The sequence below is a fragment of the Rhinoderma darwinii genome, chromosome 1, assembly GCF_050947455.1.
Source record: "Rhinoderma darwinii isolate aRhiDar2 chromosome 1, aRhiDar2.hap1, whole genome shotgun sequence".
Lineage (NCBI taxonomy): Eukaryota > Metazoa > Chordata > Amphibia > Anura > Rhinodermatidae > Rhinoderma > Rhinoderma darwinii.
The window spans coordinates 480,680,771-480,695,761 of record NC_134687.1 but is presented as its reverse complement, the minus strand read 5'-3'; the positions used below and the strand labels follow the sequence as shown (position 1 = coordinate 480,695,761).

Sequence of the window (14,991 nt, the reverse complement as noted above, 5' to 3'; positions counted from 1 at the left end):
TCAGGCGGATTACCAACCAAAAAATGTCAAAACTTTGGTCTCAAGGAGTTTACATCTTTGGGCGTTAGGTAAGGACTATGCAGTATTACTGGACACCAGAACAAAACCGCATCCAGAACACGGAGGTTGTTATAATAGAAAGTCATTGTATACGTTAGTTTTTGCCCCAGGAAATTATTTTATATTGGTAAAATAATATGTCTGTCTGAATTGGACCCGTGCACGAGACCCCATCATAGCGTTGTACGGTTGCCATGGCGACTGTACTGTCCAGCGTGCACGAATGTCGCTCCACCTCCAATGTAAGATCGGGCAGGAGAGCAAAGGTACACTGACCCAATATTCATTCCAGTAGCATCTGCTTGGTTAGTATAGTGTAACACAACCATATCAGCCATAAAGGAATATAAATGTCCATGTCTTGTCTAACTTCAGTCATGACTCAAGGACCAAGCAAGTAGGAGTGACCACTACGTAAACAGAACTATCACCAGCCCTATTTTAACCCGTTAGTGACCGCCAATACGCCTTTTCACGGCGGCCACTAACGGGCTTTATTCTGATGCATAAGCCTTTTTACGGCGCTGCATCAGGATAAATAAACAGAGCAGGGAGCCGTCAAATCTCCCTGCTCTCAGCTGCCAGATGTAGCGGAGAGCTGGGGACGTCCCTGCTCGAACGTGTGAGATCGATATAAGTATTGATCTCACCCGTTTAACCCTTCACATGCGGCGCTCTATAGCGTGCAAAGCATCTGAGTGGTTTTGGAGAGAGGGAGGGAGCTCCCTCTCATCCCACCGACACCCGGCGATAAGATCGCAGAGTGTCTGTGTCTCCGATGGCAGCCAGGGGCATGTCCTAAAAGATGCCTGTCTGTTTTAAATGGACAGGCATTAATACACTGCAATACAAAAGTATTGCAGTGTATTTTTTTCTTATTCAAAATTTTTTTATTGAGTTTCAGAACACAAAATTTACAAAACATAGTGGAGGGAAGGCCTCCACACCTTAAATAAAAACAAACAAGGTCAGTGGACCAAAGCAAAAACAAACAAAACACCAAAAGGAAAATCAATAATGTGCAACACATCTCAACATGAAAAAGAATGGTCGGTATACAACAGTAGCATGAGTAATCCTAGAGGCATAACAACAGAATGTACAACGAGACCACTTAATTCAAACAGAGAAGAAGAGGCACATTACCCTAGACAGGGGAAGAGAAAGTATAGAAAAAGGCCCCAAGAGAGGGAGGGATAGGAGGGAGGGGAGAGGACAAGGGGATCCTGGACTCCAGTTCTGGCGTATTATGAATGAAAATCAGCAGCGCGCAAAAGCCATAGTACATTTCACAGGGGTATAGGCCGACTCAGGTTACCGCCGTGAGGTAGGAAGGAGAAGAAAGAAACACTATCCAAGGAGACCATGTAGACGTGTATTTTACCACAGATGCCGGGGAGTGAGCCACCAAGTGTTCCATTCGCTGTATCAAGGCAACTTCCCGAAACCACTCATCTAATGTTGGGGGTTTGGCCGTTTTCCACCTGCGCGGGATCACTGACTTTGCCGCCTGAAGGAGATGTCTAGTTAGGGAGCTTTTATAAACGTGTATTGGCATCGGGAACATGAATAAAAGAGCTGCTTCCGGAGAGTTGGGGACATAGACTCCAGTAACCTCCAATATTAATTTAAGCACCGCATCCCAAAAACTCCTCAACAAGGGGCAACTCCACCAAACATGAGACATAGAACCTCCTACAGCACCACAACGCCAACAATTGTCAGGCACAGACGGATACCATTTATGAAGCGCAGCCGGGACCCTATACCATCTAGAGACAATTTTGTAACTAGTTTCCTGGGCCCTAATGGCTATAGAGGCTTTTTGTGAGAGGGAGAAACACCGCTTCCATTGTGCATCAGTAAATGTAGTATGTAATTCTCTCTCCCAGGCCCCGCAGAAGGAGGGTAGTTGTTGGGAACGCTGTGAAAGGAGTAATTTATATATTGTGGATATGGTATGGGTAGGTGGCTGGGAGGAGACACATAGGCGCTCAAAGTCCGTCAACAACCTGTGAAGGTGTGCGCGTCGGTTAACTGTTCCATAAAAATGTTTTAACTGGGCATATTCATATATATGGCGAGTGAGGGGCACGGCATCGGGGCAGATGGAGGTTAGGGGGAGAAGAGAGGAAGCGGAGAGGACCTGAGCAAAATACATGGGGCCGGTGGGCGGCCTGCCTAGGAAGGAGCGACCAGCCTTACCAGCAGGAAAGGCTGGATTATCTGTGATAGGAGTTAAAGGACCCAGGGGGTCTATAAGCGAACATCCAGGCCCTAAGGACCTCAACGCCATGAGGGTATGGTAAACAACAAAGGAGGCTTGAGTCGGTCTGTTCCCGGGCAGGATCCACGGCAGGGATGATAGGGTACTGGGACATAGTTGTTGAGCCAAACGGACCCATAGTTTTGATTCTCGGTTATGAAAAAAATCTAAAACACGTGCGTGAGTTGATGCCAGATAGTAGAGCCGACAATCCGGCAGACCAACCCCACCCGTACCCCTGGAACGAGTCAGCAGAGCCCGGCTCAGACGTGGACGACCAGTCGGCCAAATGAAGGAGCCGAAGCATCGCTGAAGCCGCAACCAATAGGAGGATGGAATAGAGATGGGGATCGTCTGCAGGAGATAAAGTAAGCGGGGGAGGAGAGACATCTTAATAATATTGATACGACCAAACCAGGAAAACTCAGTCTTATGCCAGGAATTAAGATCAGTGCGAAACTTGGCCAGTAGGGGGATAAAATTATTTGTAAACAATTGTGTAAGGTCCCCACTTATACGGGCACCCAAATATGTAATACCCCTGGAGGGCCATGAAAAGGGGAAATTACTTTGGAGAAGCGATACTAACGGGCCTGGAAGAGAAACATTTAACGCCTCAGACTTAGAGAAATTGATTTTGAAATTAGACCATGTTCCAAAACGAGACAACTCGGACATCAGTGAAGGAAGAGAGACATGAGGGTCTGTGAGATAGACCAATAGGTCATCAGCAAATGCCGAGCACTTGTATTCCTTCCCTCCAATGTTAATACCCTTAATATCCGTGTTGCTCCGAATGGAGGCCATGAGGTGTTCCATAACCAGGACATACAACAGGGGGGATAGGGGACAGCCCTGTCGTGTGCCATTGTAAATAGGGAAATGTGCCGAGAGGGAGCCATTTATTTTTATTTGGGCCGAAGGCGTGCGATACAATGCCATAATTTTTGCCAAGAGAGAAGGTCCTATTCCCACATGCCGAAGGGTTTGGTAAAGGGCAGGCCACGATATTCTGTCAAATGCCTTTTCAGCATCCAGGGACAGGATCATGAGCGGGATTCGGTTAGTCTGGGCGTGGTGAATGATATCGAAGGTTTTAAGGGTGTTGTCACGGGCCTCCCGACCAGGCACAAACCCCACCTGGTCCGGGTGGATTAGTTCAGGCAGGTATTTATTCAATCTATTGGCGAGCAATTTAGCGTACATTTTTAGGTCTACATTGAGCAAGGAGATGGGACGATAACTGGAGCATAATTGAGGGTCCTTACCCAGCTTAGGGATCACTACGACATGAGCCAAGGTGGAACTAGGAGGAAACAGGACCTCCGGGGAAATAGAGTTAAAAGCTAACAACAAAAGCGGTAGCAACCGGTCCGCCAACACCTTGTAGAACTTGGCAGTGTAGCCATCCGGGCCAGGACTCTTCCCCCCTGGAAGATCGGTTAGAACCCTGAGGAGTTCCGAGGAAGTGAAGTCCGAATCAAGTTCCTCAGCTATCTCCCCAGACAACGGTGTGAAGGGGGATGAGAAAGAATCCCGGTCCGGCGGATGGGAGGGGGCGGGGGTGGGAGGGTCAAGGTTGTAAAGATCAGAGAAAAAGCTATGGAAGCACTCCGCTATCTCTGGGGTCGTGTGAACAACTTGGCCAGAAGGAGCCTTAGTATTTGGGATGTGTGACTGGGCAATTCTAGTTTTTACAGCTCTGGCCAACATACGTCCGCTCTTATTGCCAAACTCGTAGAATTTACTGCGACAGACTTGGAGAGCGCGCTGCTGGGCAGAGTCCAACAGCCGTCTGGCGTCCTGTCGGGCAACCTGTAACTCCCGTAAAATCGGAAGAGACAGCGCACGTTTGTGAGCCAGTTCAAGAGCGCTAATTTTTTGGAGAGCAATTTTAAGGGAGTGGGCCCTTTCTCTTTTAAGGCGCGCCCCGTGTTTTATGAGGACCCCCCTGAGAACGCATTTAAGGGCTTCCCAACGAACCAAGGGGGACGTGTCATCCTGGGCATGATCAAGTGTGAAATGTTCCACAGTTTGAAGCAAATCAGCATGGCACACCCCATCCAGGAGCAGGGACTCATTCAGTCTCCAAGTCCAGGGGCCTTTAGTGATGAAGGGGAGATGTAAAGTACAATATACCGGGGCATGGTCAGACCACAGGATACTGCCAATGGACGTAGAGGCTACCCAGGGGAGAGCATGTTGCTGAAGGATAATGTAATCCAAGCGACTGTAGGTGCCATGCGGATGGGAGTAAAAACTATAATCCTTATCCGTGGGATGTTGAATGCGCCATGCATCACACAGTTGAAGTTGTAGGAGAGCTCGCCTCGCCCGCCTAATAGCACCGTATGCAACACTAGAACGACCAGTAGAATTATCCACCGTCGGATCCAGAGTAAGGTTAAAGTCTCCGCACAGCACCACAGTCCCCCGGACCACCGGAAGGGCGGTTTCTATAAGTTGAAGAATGAAGGGCACCTGACCCTGGTTAGGAGCATAAGCGTTAATCACCGTGAATTCCCTCCCACCAATATTAAGCACTAAGATGAGGTATCTCGCCTCGGGATCCACAACAAGATTGACAACCTGATGGGGGAGAGACTTGTGGAGGGCTATGGCAACTCCACACGATCTGGAAAGGGGATTATTACTGAAATGCCACGTAGTGTAGTGTTTGTGCTTGATAGTAGGGGCATGTCCCTCCTTAAAATGTGTCTCCTGGAAGCATGCGATGTGTACCTTACGCTTGTGTAGATGGTGTAAGATTTGCGCCCGCTTTTCAGGAACATTCAGCCCCTTCACGTTGAAGGAGGCAATATTAAGGTCAGCCATGGATGCAGACTAAACGGCTCACTGAGGTATGCCGGGTAGCGCACGAAGGATCGGAGTCCAGGATCACCAGGAGGGAAGCAGAGGAGGGAAACAAGCTAGGAGTAAAGAACAGAGCATTAGAGAAAAACACAGACATAAAATCAAACAAAAAAGGCAGTACGAAAACAACTGCCGCACAAACTAAGCGCACAATTGCGGAAGACCAAAAATTCGGTCCAAAACCTACAGGGGGAAGGTGACAACTATGCATAAGAGTTATCCGCACTCCCTAGCGTACAATAATATAAGTATTAACAGCTTAACATCATTTGCACACTTTAAATAACGAGAGAGGAAGACATTGGAAGGCATCTGAAGGTAATACTCAGAGCAACAAGCAATCTTGAAATCAGACATCAAGTAAGTAAGTAAAAGGAGGAATTCCAGGAGCGACAGTCCGGATCATCATGCCGAACGGGCGGTCTCCATGGGTGGAGTAGGGTCACGTTCTTGTCGGCGTCTAGATCGTCTGCGAGGTCCACGCGGAGGACGACCCTCCGCCACAGCTAGGGGCCCAGAGAACGGGCGTCTCCCCCGCGATCCCCCGCCAGCAGAGGATAACAACGAGGGCCACTCCGGTAATGCAACATGAGGAAGGTTCAAGTCCCGCAAGAAACCAGGCAGGTCGGCCGGGGATCGCACAGTATAGGTACGGCCCTCCTGTCGAACCATCAGGGCAAACGGGAAGCCCCACCTGTAGATGATGTCCCGGTTCCGGAGCACCTCCAGCAGGGGTTTGAGAGCAGCTCTTTGCGCCAGCGTGTGTCGAGATAAATCCGGCAAAATACGCAACTGCGTGCCTTGGTGGAGAATGATGGGCTGCCGTCGGATTTTTTGGAGGATAGAGTCCTTGATTGCGTAAAAATGGATTCGGCAGATGACATCCCTCGGCCGAGGATCATCAACACTTACAGGGCGGAGAGCTCTATGTGCCCGGTCGATCTCTATATGGGTATTCGGCGGACGGCCTAGTAAAGTATTGAAGATGGTGGAGAGAGTCGAAAACAGCTCAGACGCAGGAACAGATTCGGGCAATCCTCGAACACGTAGGTTGTTCCTCCTATTACGGTTTTCAATATCATCAAGGTGCTGCTGCAAAGTGAACAACTGAGCTGAGTGCTGCTGAATAGTGGATTGGATATCTGCAATAGTGGCATTATCAGCCACCCGGTCCTGCGTAAGAGTGTCCACCCTCGTAGAAAGTGAGGAAAGTTCAGCACGAAACTGTGTAAACTCCAGCTTGCATTCTTCAACGATCTGTCTGGCAAAGGACGTCATATCAGCCCTAGTAGGCAACAATTGAACAAGCTGGCGGATATCTGAGAGAGTCGCCGGCCGATTTTCACATATAGATCCAGACGACGGGTCAGTAAAACTTAATCCCCTACTGGCTGGGGTGTCCACTTCAGGCGACGGGAGTGGGTGCAATTGAGGACCTTGGCCACTTGCAGGTAGTGCAGGCATAGCCCCAGGGTGCTGGGGAGCTCCCATAGGCAGGGTCGAGGCTATGGTTGTTGGGGCATTGGGGAAGCTGTGCCATGCGGAGCCAGAGGACCAAGAGGGAGAGGCCCCCACCAGCCCAGGGTCCCTGGGTGGGAGGGGAAGATCTGGAGCTATCAGTCCCACAGCGTGTGAGGTGAGCTGGGTGATGGGAGGCTCAGGGCCTCGGTACTCACTGTGCCTCCTAGCTAGCTCCTCCAACTGCAGCACTGCAGGCAGGGCAGGTGTGGTGTCTATTGCAGTGTATTTTAATAGCGATCAGAGGATCGCATAGTGAAGTCCCCTAGTATAAAAGTTAAAAAAAAAAGTTTAATAAAGTTAATTTAAAAAAAAAGTGAAAAAAAAAAATGAAAAAAAAATGAAAAAAAAATGAAAAACCCACTTTTTCCCCTTACAAACTGCTTTACTATTAAAAAAACTAAATAAAGTAAAAAAGTTACGCATATTTAGTATCGCCGCGTCCGTAACGACCCCAACTATAAAGCTATAACATTATTTAACCCGCACCGTATACGCCGTAAAAAAATAAAAAACTATGGAAAAATTGCTGTTTTCTGTGAATCCGGACTTAAAAAAAATGTGATAAAAAGTGATCAAAAAGTCGCATCTACTCCAAAATGGTACCAATAAAAACTACAAGTCGTCCCGCAAAAAAAAAACCCTCATACAACCGCATGGGAGGAACAATAAAAACGTTACGGCTCTTCAAATATGGAGATGCAAGAACAAATAATTTTGAAAAAAAAAGAGTTTTTACTGTGTAAAAGTAGTAAAACATACAAAAACTATACAAATTTGGTATCGTTGCGATCGAAACCGCTGAATAAAGTTAGTGTTATTTATACCACACGGTAAACGGCGTAGATTTAGGACGCGAAAAAGTGTGGCGAAATTTCTGGGTTTTTCTATTCCCCCCCAAAAAAGTAAATCAATAAATTCTATGTACCCCAAAATGGTGATATTAAAAAATACAACTTGTCCCGCAAAAAACAAGACCTTATACAGCTATGTCGACGCAAAAATAAAAAAGTTAGAACTCTTGGAATGCGACGATGGAAAAACGTAAAAAATACCTTGGTCATTAAGGTCTAAAATAGGCTGGTCATTAACCCCTTCCCGACATCCGCCGTATATATACGGCGCTGCCGGGAAGGTGTTCCCGCAAAGCGCCGTATAGATACGGCGCAGTGATGATGCGGGCTCAGGAGCTGGCACCCTTCTGTAACTGCCAGGACCAGAGCTATTCTCCGATCCGGCAGATTAACCCCTCAGATGCTGCGCTCAATAGAGCGACCGGCAACCCAGTGATGCAATCCATGGGTTGCTGTGGCAATCGGACGCCAGAAAATGGCGTCCGAGTCTGCCTTGTACGGGAGCCGATGAGGACCCGCCTGCGGCACGTCCTCATAGGCTTGCTGTCAGTGAATAACTGACAGCGCTAATACACTGCACTACGTATGTAGTGCAGTGTATTAGAGTAGCGATCGGGGCATCAGGCCCTCATGTCCCCTAGTGGGACAAGTCAGAAAAGTAAAAAAAAAATTAAAAAAATGTGGTAAAACAATAAAAACACACACATTTCAAATAAAAATAAAGCTAAACTGACTTTTTTCCCATAGTAAGTCTTTTATTATGGGAAAAACGGTAAAAATTAAAAAAAACTATACATAATTGGTGTCGCCGCATCCGTAACGACCCAAACTACAAAACTATTATGTAATTTATCCCGCACGGTGAACGCCGTAAAAAAAAAACCATGAAAAACAACGCCAGAATCTTTGTTTTTAGGTCACATCTCCTTCCAAAAAATGCTATAAAATGTGATCAAAAAGTCACATTTACTCCAAAATAGTACTAATAAAAACGGCAATCCGTCCCGCAAAATATAATCCCTGACACTGCTTTGTCCACGCAAAAATAAAAAAGTTATGGGTCTTAGAATATGTCGACACAGAAAACAAATGATTTTATAAAAAAAGTGATTTTATTGTGCAAAAGCTGCAATACATATAAAAAACTATATAAATTTGGTATCGCCGTAATCGTATCGACCCGCAGAATAAAGCTAACATGTAATTTAGGGCGCACTGTGGATGCCGAAAAAAAAAACAATAAAAAATGATTCCAGAATTGCTTGTTTTTGGTAATTTCCTTTATCAAAAAATGAAATAAAAAGTGATCAGAAAGTCGTATGTGTTCTAAAATGGTACCAATAAAATCTACAGCCCGTCTCACAAAAAACAAGCCCGCACACCGCTCAATCTACTGAAAAATAAAAAAGTTATGGCACTAGTAATGCGGTGATGAAAAACATCTCAATGCGCAGGCCGGAGGGGAACATTCCTTCAGTTTCAAGGCCCTAGTATTTAGGAATTAGAAAAGGGAAGGGACAAAGCACATCTGCTGGAAGCGAGGGCGCCCGTATTATACCAGCGCAACACTTTCCCAGTAAAATTTCCCAAACTACGAAGGAGAAAAAGTCCCCAAAAGGTGCAGAGCGTTACAAAAGGGGAATGAGAAAGAAAACCGTTTATCAGTGCGAAAACGGATTGCTTCACAGCGTAACACACATCTATGGATAATTGTATTATTTACCCCATTATTATACCCTCTTATTATGCCCTGATGTTCTCCGCACAGATTACATATGCCACCACATTATAAACTGAAATACCTGCAAAACCCCAAACAGAACTATTACCAAGCAAAATCCATGCTCAAAATGGCAGTCTTTCCCTTCTTAGCCCTACAGTGTGCCCAAACAGCAATTTATGGCCACAGGTAAGGCATTACCATACCCAGGAGAACCCGCTTAACAATTTATGGGGTAAGATTCTCCAGGGGCACAACATATTGTGCAGTGAATGGGCAGATCAGTGGAGAAATTGCAATTTTCACTTTGCACCATCCACTGCGTATTCATTTCTGAAAAACACCTGTGGAGTCTAAATTCTCACTACACCCCTTGATAAATGCCTTTAGGGGTGTAGTTTCTAAAACTGGGTCACTTTTGTTTGGTACATCAGTGGTTTTGCAAATGCAACATGGCGTCCGCAAACCATTCCAGCAAAATCTACGCTCTAAAAGATAAATACCGCTCCTTTTCTTCTGAATGCTCCATATACGTAAACAGCTGATTATAACCACATATGGGGTGTTACCGTACTCGGGAGAAATTACTTTACAAATGTTGGGGTGCTTTTTCTTCTCTATTCCTTGTAAAAATGAAAAATGTTGATCTAAAACTACATCTTGTTGGAAAAAAAAATAATTTTTCATTTTCATGGCTTAATTCTAATTAATTCAGCAAAAAACCTTTGGGATCAAAATTTTCACTATACCCCTAGATGATTCCTCAGGGGGTGCAGTTTCCCAAATGGAGTCACTTTTGGGGTGTTTCCACTGTACTAGTACTACAGGGGCTCAGCAAATGTGACATGGCGCCCAGAAACCATTCCAAAATCCAAATGGTGCTCCTTCCATTCTGAGCCCTACCGTGTGTCCAAACAGATGTTTGTGACCACATGTGGGGTATTGTTTTACTCGGGAGAAGTTGCTTTACAAATGTTACATTGCTATTTCTCCTTCAGTCCTTGTGGAAATTTAAAAAAAATACCTAAACCTTCCATTTCTTTGAAAAAATGTAGATTTTCATTTTTACGGCCTACTTCCAATAAGTTCTGTAAAACACCTGTGGGGTCAAACTGCTCACTGTACCCCTAGATAATTTCCTCATGGGGTGTAGTTTCCAAAATGGGTTCACTTGTTGGGGGTTTCCACTGTTTTGTCCCCTCAGGGGCTTTGCAATAGCGAAATGGTCTCCGCAAGCCATTCCTGCTAAATTTGAGCACCAAGAGCCAAATGGCGCGCTTTCCCTTCTCAGCCTCACCGTGTGTCCAAACAGCCGTTTATTACCACATGTGGGGTACTGTTTTACTCGGGAGAAATTTCTTTACAAATTTTATGGTGTTTTTTCTCCTTTAGTCCTTGTGGAAATGAAAAAAAAATAGCTAAACCTACATTTTATTTGAAAAAACGTAGATTTTCATTTTCACAGCCTACTTCCAAAAATTTCTGCCAAAAACCTGTGGGGTCAAAATGCTCACTATACCCCTAGATAATTTTCTCAAGGGGTATAGTTTCCAAAATGGGGTCACTTGTTGGGGGTTTCCACTGTTTTGTCACCTCAGGGGCTTTGCAAATGTGACATGGCCTCCGCAAACCATTCCTGCTAAATTTGAGCTCCAAGAGCCAAATGGCGCTCTTTCCTTTCTAAGCGCTGCCGTGTGTCCAAACAACCGTTTATTACCACATGTGGGGTATTGTTTTACTCGGGAGAAATTGCTCTACAAATGTTCTGGTGCTTTTTCTACTTTAGTTCTTTTGGAAATGAAAAAAAAATTAGCTAAACCTAAATTTTATTTGAAAAAATGTAGATTTTCATTTTCATGGCCTAGTTCCAAAAATGTTTGCAAAAAAACTGGCGGGTCAAAATGCTTGCTACAACCGTAAATAACTTCCTCGAGGGGTGTAGTTTCCCAAATGGGGTCACTTTTGGGGGGTTTCCACTGTTTTAGTTTAACAAGACCTGTTCAAAGCTGACATGGTGCCTAAAATATATTCTAATAAAAAGGAGGCCCAAAATCCACTAGGTGCTCCTTTTCTTCTGAGGCCGGTGCTTCAGTCCATTACCACACTAGGGCCACATGTGGGATATTTCCTAAAACTGCAGAACCTGGGCAATAAATATTGAGTTGTATTTCTTGGGTAAAACCTTCTGTGGTACAAAAAAAAAAATGGATTCAAAATGAATTTCTGGAAAAAAATAATGAACTTTGTAAATTTCACCTCTACTTTGCCTTAATTCCTGCGCAATGTCTAAAGGGTTAAGAAACTCTCTAAATGCTGTTTTGAATACTTTGAGGGGTGCAGTTTTTAAAATGGGGTGATTTATTGGGGGTTTCTAATATTTAAGGACCTCAAAGCCACTTCACAACTGAACTGGCCCCTGTAAAAATAGCCTTTTGAAATTTTCTTGAAAATGTGAGAAATTGCTGCTAAAGTTCTAAGCCTTGTAACGTCCTAGAAAAATACAATTATGTTCAAAAAACGATGCCAATCTAAAGTAGACATGTGGGGGATGTTAATTAGCAACAATTTTGTGTGGTATAACTGCCTGTCTTACAAGCAGATACATTTAAATTTAGAAAAATGCTAATTTTTGCCATTTTTCGCTAAATTTTGGTGTTTTTCACAATTAAATACTGAATGTATCGGGCAAATTTTGGCAGTAACATAAAGTCCAATGTTTCACGAGAAATGAATCTCAGAATCGCTTGGATAGGTAAAAGCGTTCCGGAGTTATTACCACATAAAGTGACACGTGTCAGATTTGAAAAATGAGGCTCTGTCAGGAAGGTCAAAAGTGGCCAAAGAGGGAAGGGGTTAAGGGATGGATTTAGAGAAAAAAAAAACACCACAACACTATTGCTTTGGTCTAAAATAAACTACATGCAAAAAAATGCATCAAAATATGGCTGGCCCTCAGCTGGAGAAGAACGCAGAGTATTATCCTAAATAAACACCACCAGGGAAGAGATTTCCAGAAAAGTAAGAAAAAGCACATCAACTTTTAATACGTCTGAATTCATTGGGAGCGCCCTTAGCCTCGCTAAGGGCATGTTCACACACACTAATTACGGACGTAATTCGGGCGTTTTTGCCCCAAATTACGTCCGAAAAATGCGGCTTGAAAGCATTGACAAACATGTGCCCATTGAAAGCAATGGGCAGACGTTTGTCTGTTCACACGAGGCATATATTTACGTGCCGCTGTCAAATGACGGCGCGTAAATAGACGCCCGCGTCAAAGAAGTGACCTGTCACTTCATGGGGCGTAATTGGAGCCGTTATTCATTAACTCCAATGAAAAGCAGCGCCAATTACATCCGTAATGGACGCGGCGTTCAAGCGCCTGCACATGCCGTTACGGCTGAAATTACGGGGATGTTTTCTCCTGAAAACATCCCCGTAATTTCAGCCGTTACAGACGCTGTCGTGTGAACATACCCTAAAAGATGCAGAAATCTCCTCTCAGAAGAGTCAGCTGATGGCGGCAGGTCCAGCTGTTGTATTATTACATGGACAGCCATGTAATGCGGTACATGGTCACAGGGGTGTGCCAGAGCGCGAGACCTTCCTTCTAGCAGCTCATAGAGAGATGCCCTCTATGGTCCATGTGCCCAAATGGGACAAACCCTTTAATCATTGTAGAATGTAAAGTTGCGCAACTTTCTTAGAAGCTTTGTGCAACATTTCCTCAGTTTCAGATCTTTGCTTGTTGTCAATGAATGGAAACATTTACTGATTACATCCAGGAGCTTAAAACTGGTCCTGATCATGGTAACTGACAGGATCTCCAGGATTAGAAACAAGGATCTTCTTTATTTTCTTCCCAAAATGGCGCCATGTGAATGAACTGCAATACCAGAGCACATAGTCAGACATGACGCAGTGTCCTGAATAAAAGCAGCCCTTTTATTCTAATCCAGGAGAACCCTTTCAAACCAGCGGTCGTCAACCTCTGGCTGTCCAGCTGTTTCACAACTACAACTCCCAACATACACGGACAGCCTACAGAGTCATTACAGTGCAGCTCTTGACCAGTCTACGGTCCCCTATTCATTTACGTGGGTGCCTTCATTCTCCCCTGCAGCAGCTGCACCCCAACATTGCCATCTACTCGCCAAACAAAGCTTCAAAAAAAAATAAAACATAAATCTGCTCGACAAGACCCTCATACTAGCAATCAATTGGAATCTCAGCTCACAGACCCCCACAGATTTTATCATTAGGACAAGTATTTGAAGGCGTGGCTTATGTGAAAAACTTTTTCCATGGCAACCTCATCTGAACTGACAACTATGCTGACGGGATTGTTTCTTATAGACACGTGATTGAGCACAGCTAGATCCCGCGTGCAGCGCATAGGGACATGTAGAATACTGGATGGATAACAGGCAGATTCCTATTGAGTGTGTGGATACCGGGAGAACACTTGGTCCTGAACCATTGTACAGCAAGCAGTGATCTATGCAAGTCACCTGTAGAAGCGGCAGGATCTGCTTGTTCAGTCGCCGCTTTTCCACCACTGTGATCTCTGTGTTTTTAGTCATCTCGCTTAGTAACACCAGCACAGAGATTTTGTACGGGGTCACCCAGTCCTTGATACCAAAGACATTAGCATGCACAACGCCATTGGTCATCATAGGGTTAAAATACAGGCTCTCGTGAACAGAAGCCATGTCCGACGGGCACTGTCCGACGACGCACTCCGCAGCTTCACAGACGGGCGCGTCATTAAACAGGCCAATAGAAACTCATATTTTGTGTCACATGACCTGAGGCGCTCGGCCCTTTCGTTAAGCCTTCCCCTGGAAACAGATGCTCTAAAATAAATGTTCTGCATTGAAAGCTGCTGACTGAAATAAATATCCTTAAAAGATGCACTGGTTTGATTCGTTTGTATCAGCGCAAAATGGCTAATACAGAATTGTACTTTGTTTAGATATATCTAGCTTTCACGGTTTTATGTTGACCTAAAAAATCGAAACTTAAAATAGTATTATGCCCAGCAACTGCAGCAAGTAGTAATAAAGAAGTGTATTTTGGAATAAAATGGCACTGATTATACTTATGAAGCCCCTGCGATAAGTTTTTCAGAACGCGCTACGTGTCATAAAAAGTGGACATTGGTTCAGTCATATGGTGGAAAACAACAACAGATACGACTTGGTGTTCTTTTTAACTTGCGCTAAAGGGTATGAATTGTGTTGAAGAATGCGCTCGCTATACAGGATAGAGATTTGGGCATACCTCCCAACTTTTGAATTCGGAAAAGAGGGACATTTTAAGCCACGCCCAATATTCAGCATAAACACATCAAATCACGGCCAGATCCTTCTGCAAATAACGCGCGCACATTCCCACTGCGGATCTCTAGACTGTCTGGATATCACAGATATTATGGATCCGGTTATATCGTCTTTGTGTTACTTTTCCTATCTTGGGTATAACATTTTCTCATCACGGCGGCAGCAGCAGGACAAACCAAAAGGCTGAGAACAATGAAAGTCAAGAGGGAGCCCCTATGGTGGATGACTTTCTGTTGACAGGTAGCAGAGTTACATGATGGGGATTTGATTTTTCCAGTTGTGTAACTCTGCTACCGGTCAATGGAAAAATCATCCACCAGAGCCCCCCTGTAGATAGCTCCACACACAGCCCCCCTG

General features: G+C 44.8%; 1 protein-coding gene across 2 annotated transcripts in view; it reads right to left on the bottom strand.

The window, feature by feature from the left end:
* The window catches only part of ANAPC5 (anaphase promoting complex subunit 5), a 48,165-nt gene extending 34,092 nt beyond the window's left edge, over positions 1-14,073 (bottom strand). Inside the window, exons 1-2 of one of the 2 annotated variants that reach the window (XM_075834437.1) lie at positions 13,804-13,869; positions 5,069-5,256 (exon numbers count right to left, since the gene is read on the bottom strand). In XM_075834437.1, coding sequence (XP_075690552.1) covers positions 5,069-5,161 — 93 coding nt within the window. In that variant the 5' untranslated portion in view covers positions 5,162-5,256; positions 13,804-13,869. Of the gene's footprint in view, positions 1-5,068; positions 5,257-13,803 lie in introns of both variants that reach the window. The other variant, XM_075834433.1, reaches the window with a different exon arrangement.
* Positions 14,074-14,991: the final 918 nt, after the last annotated feature.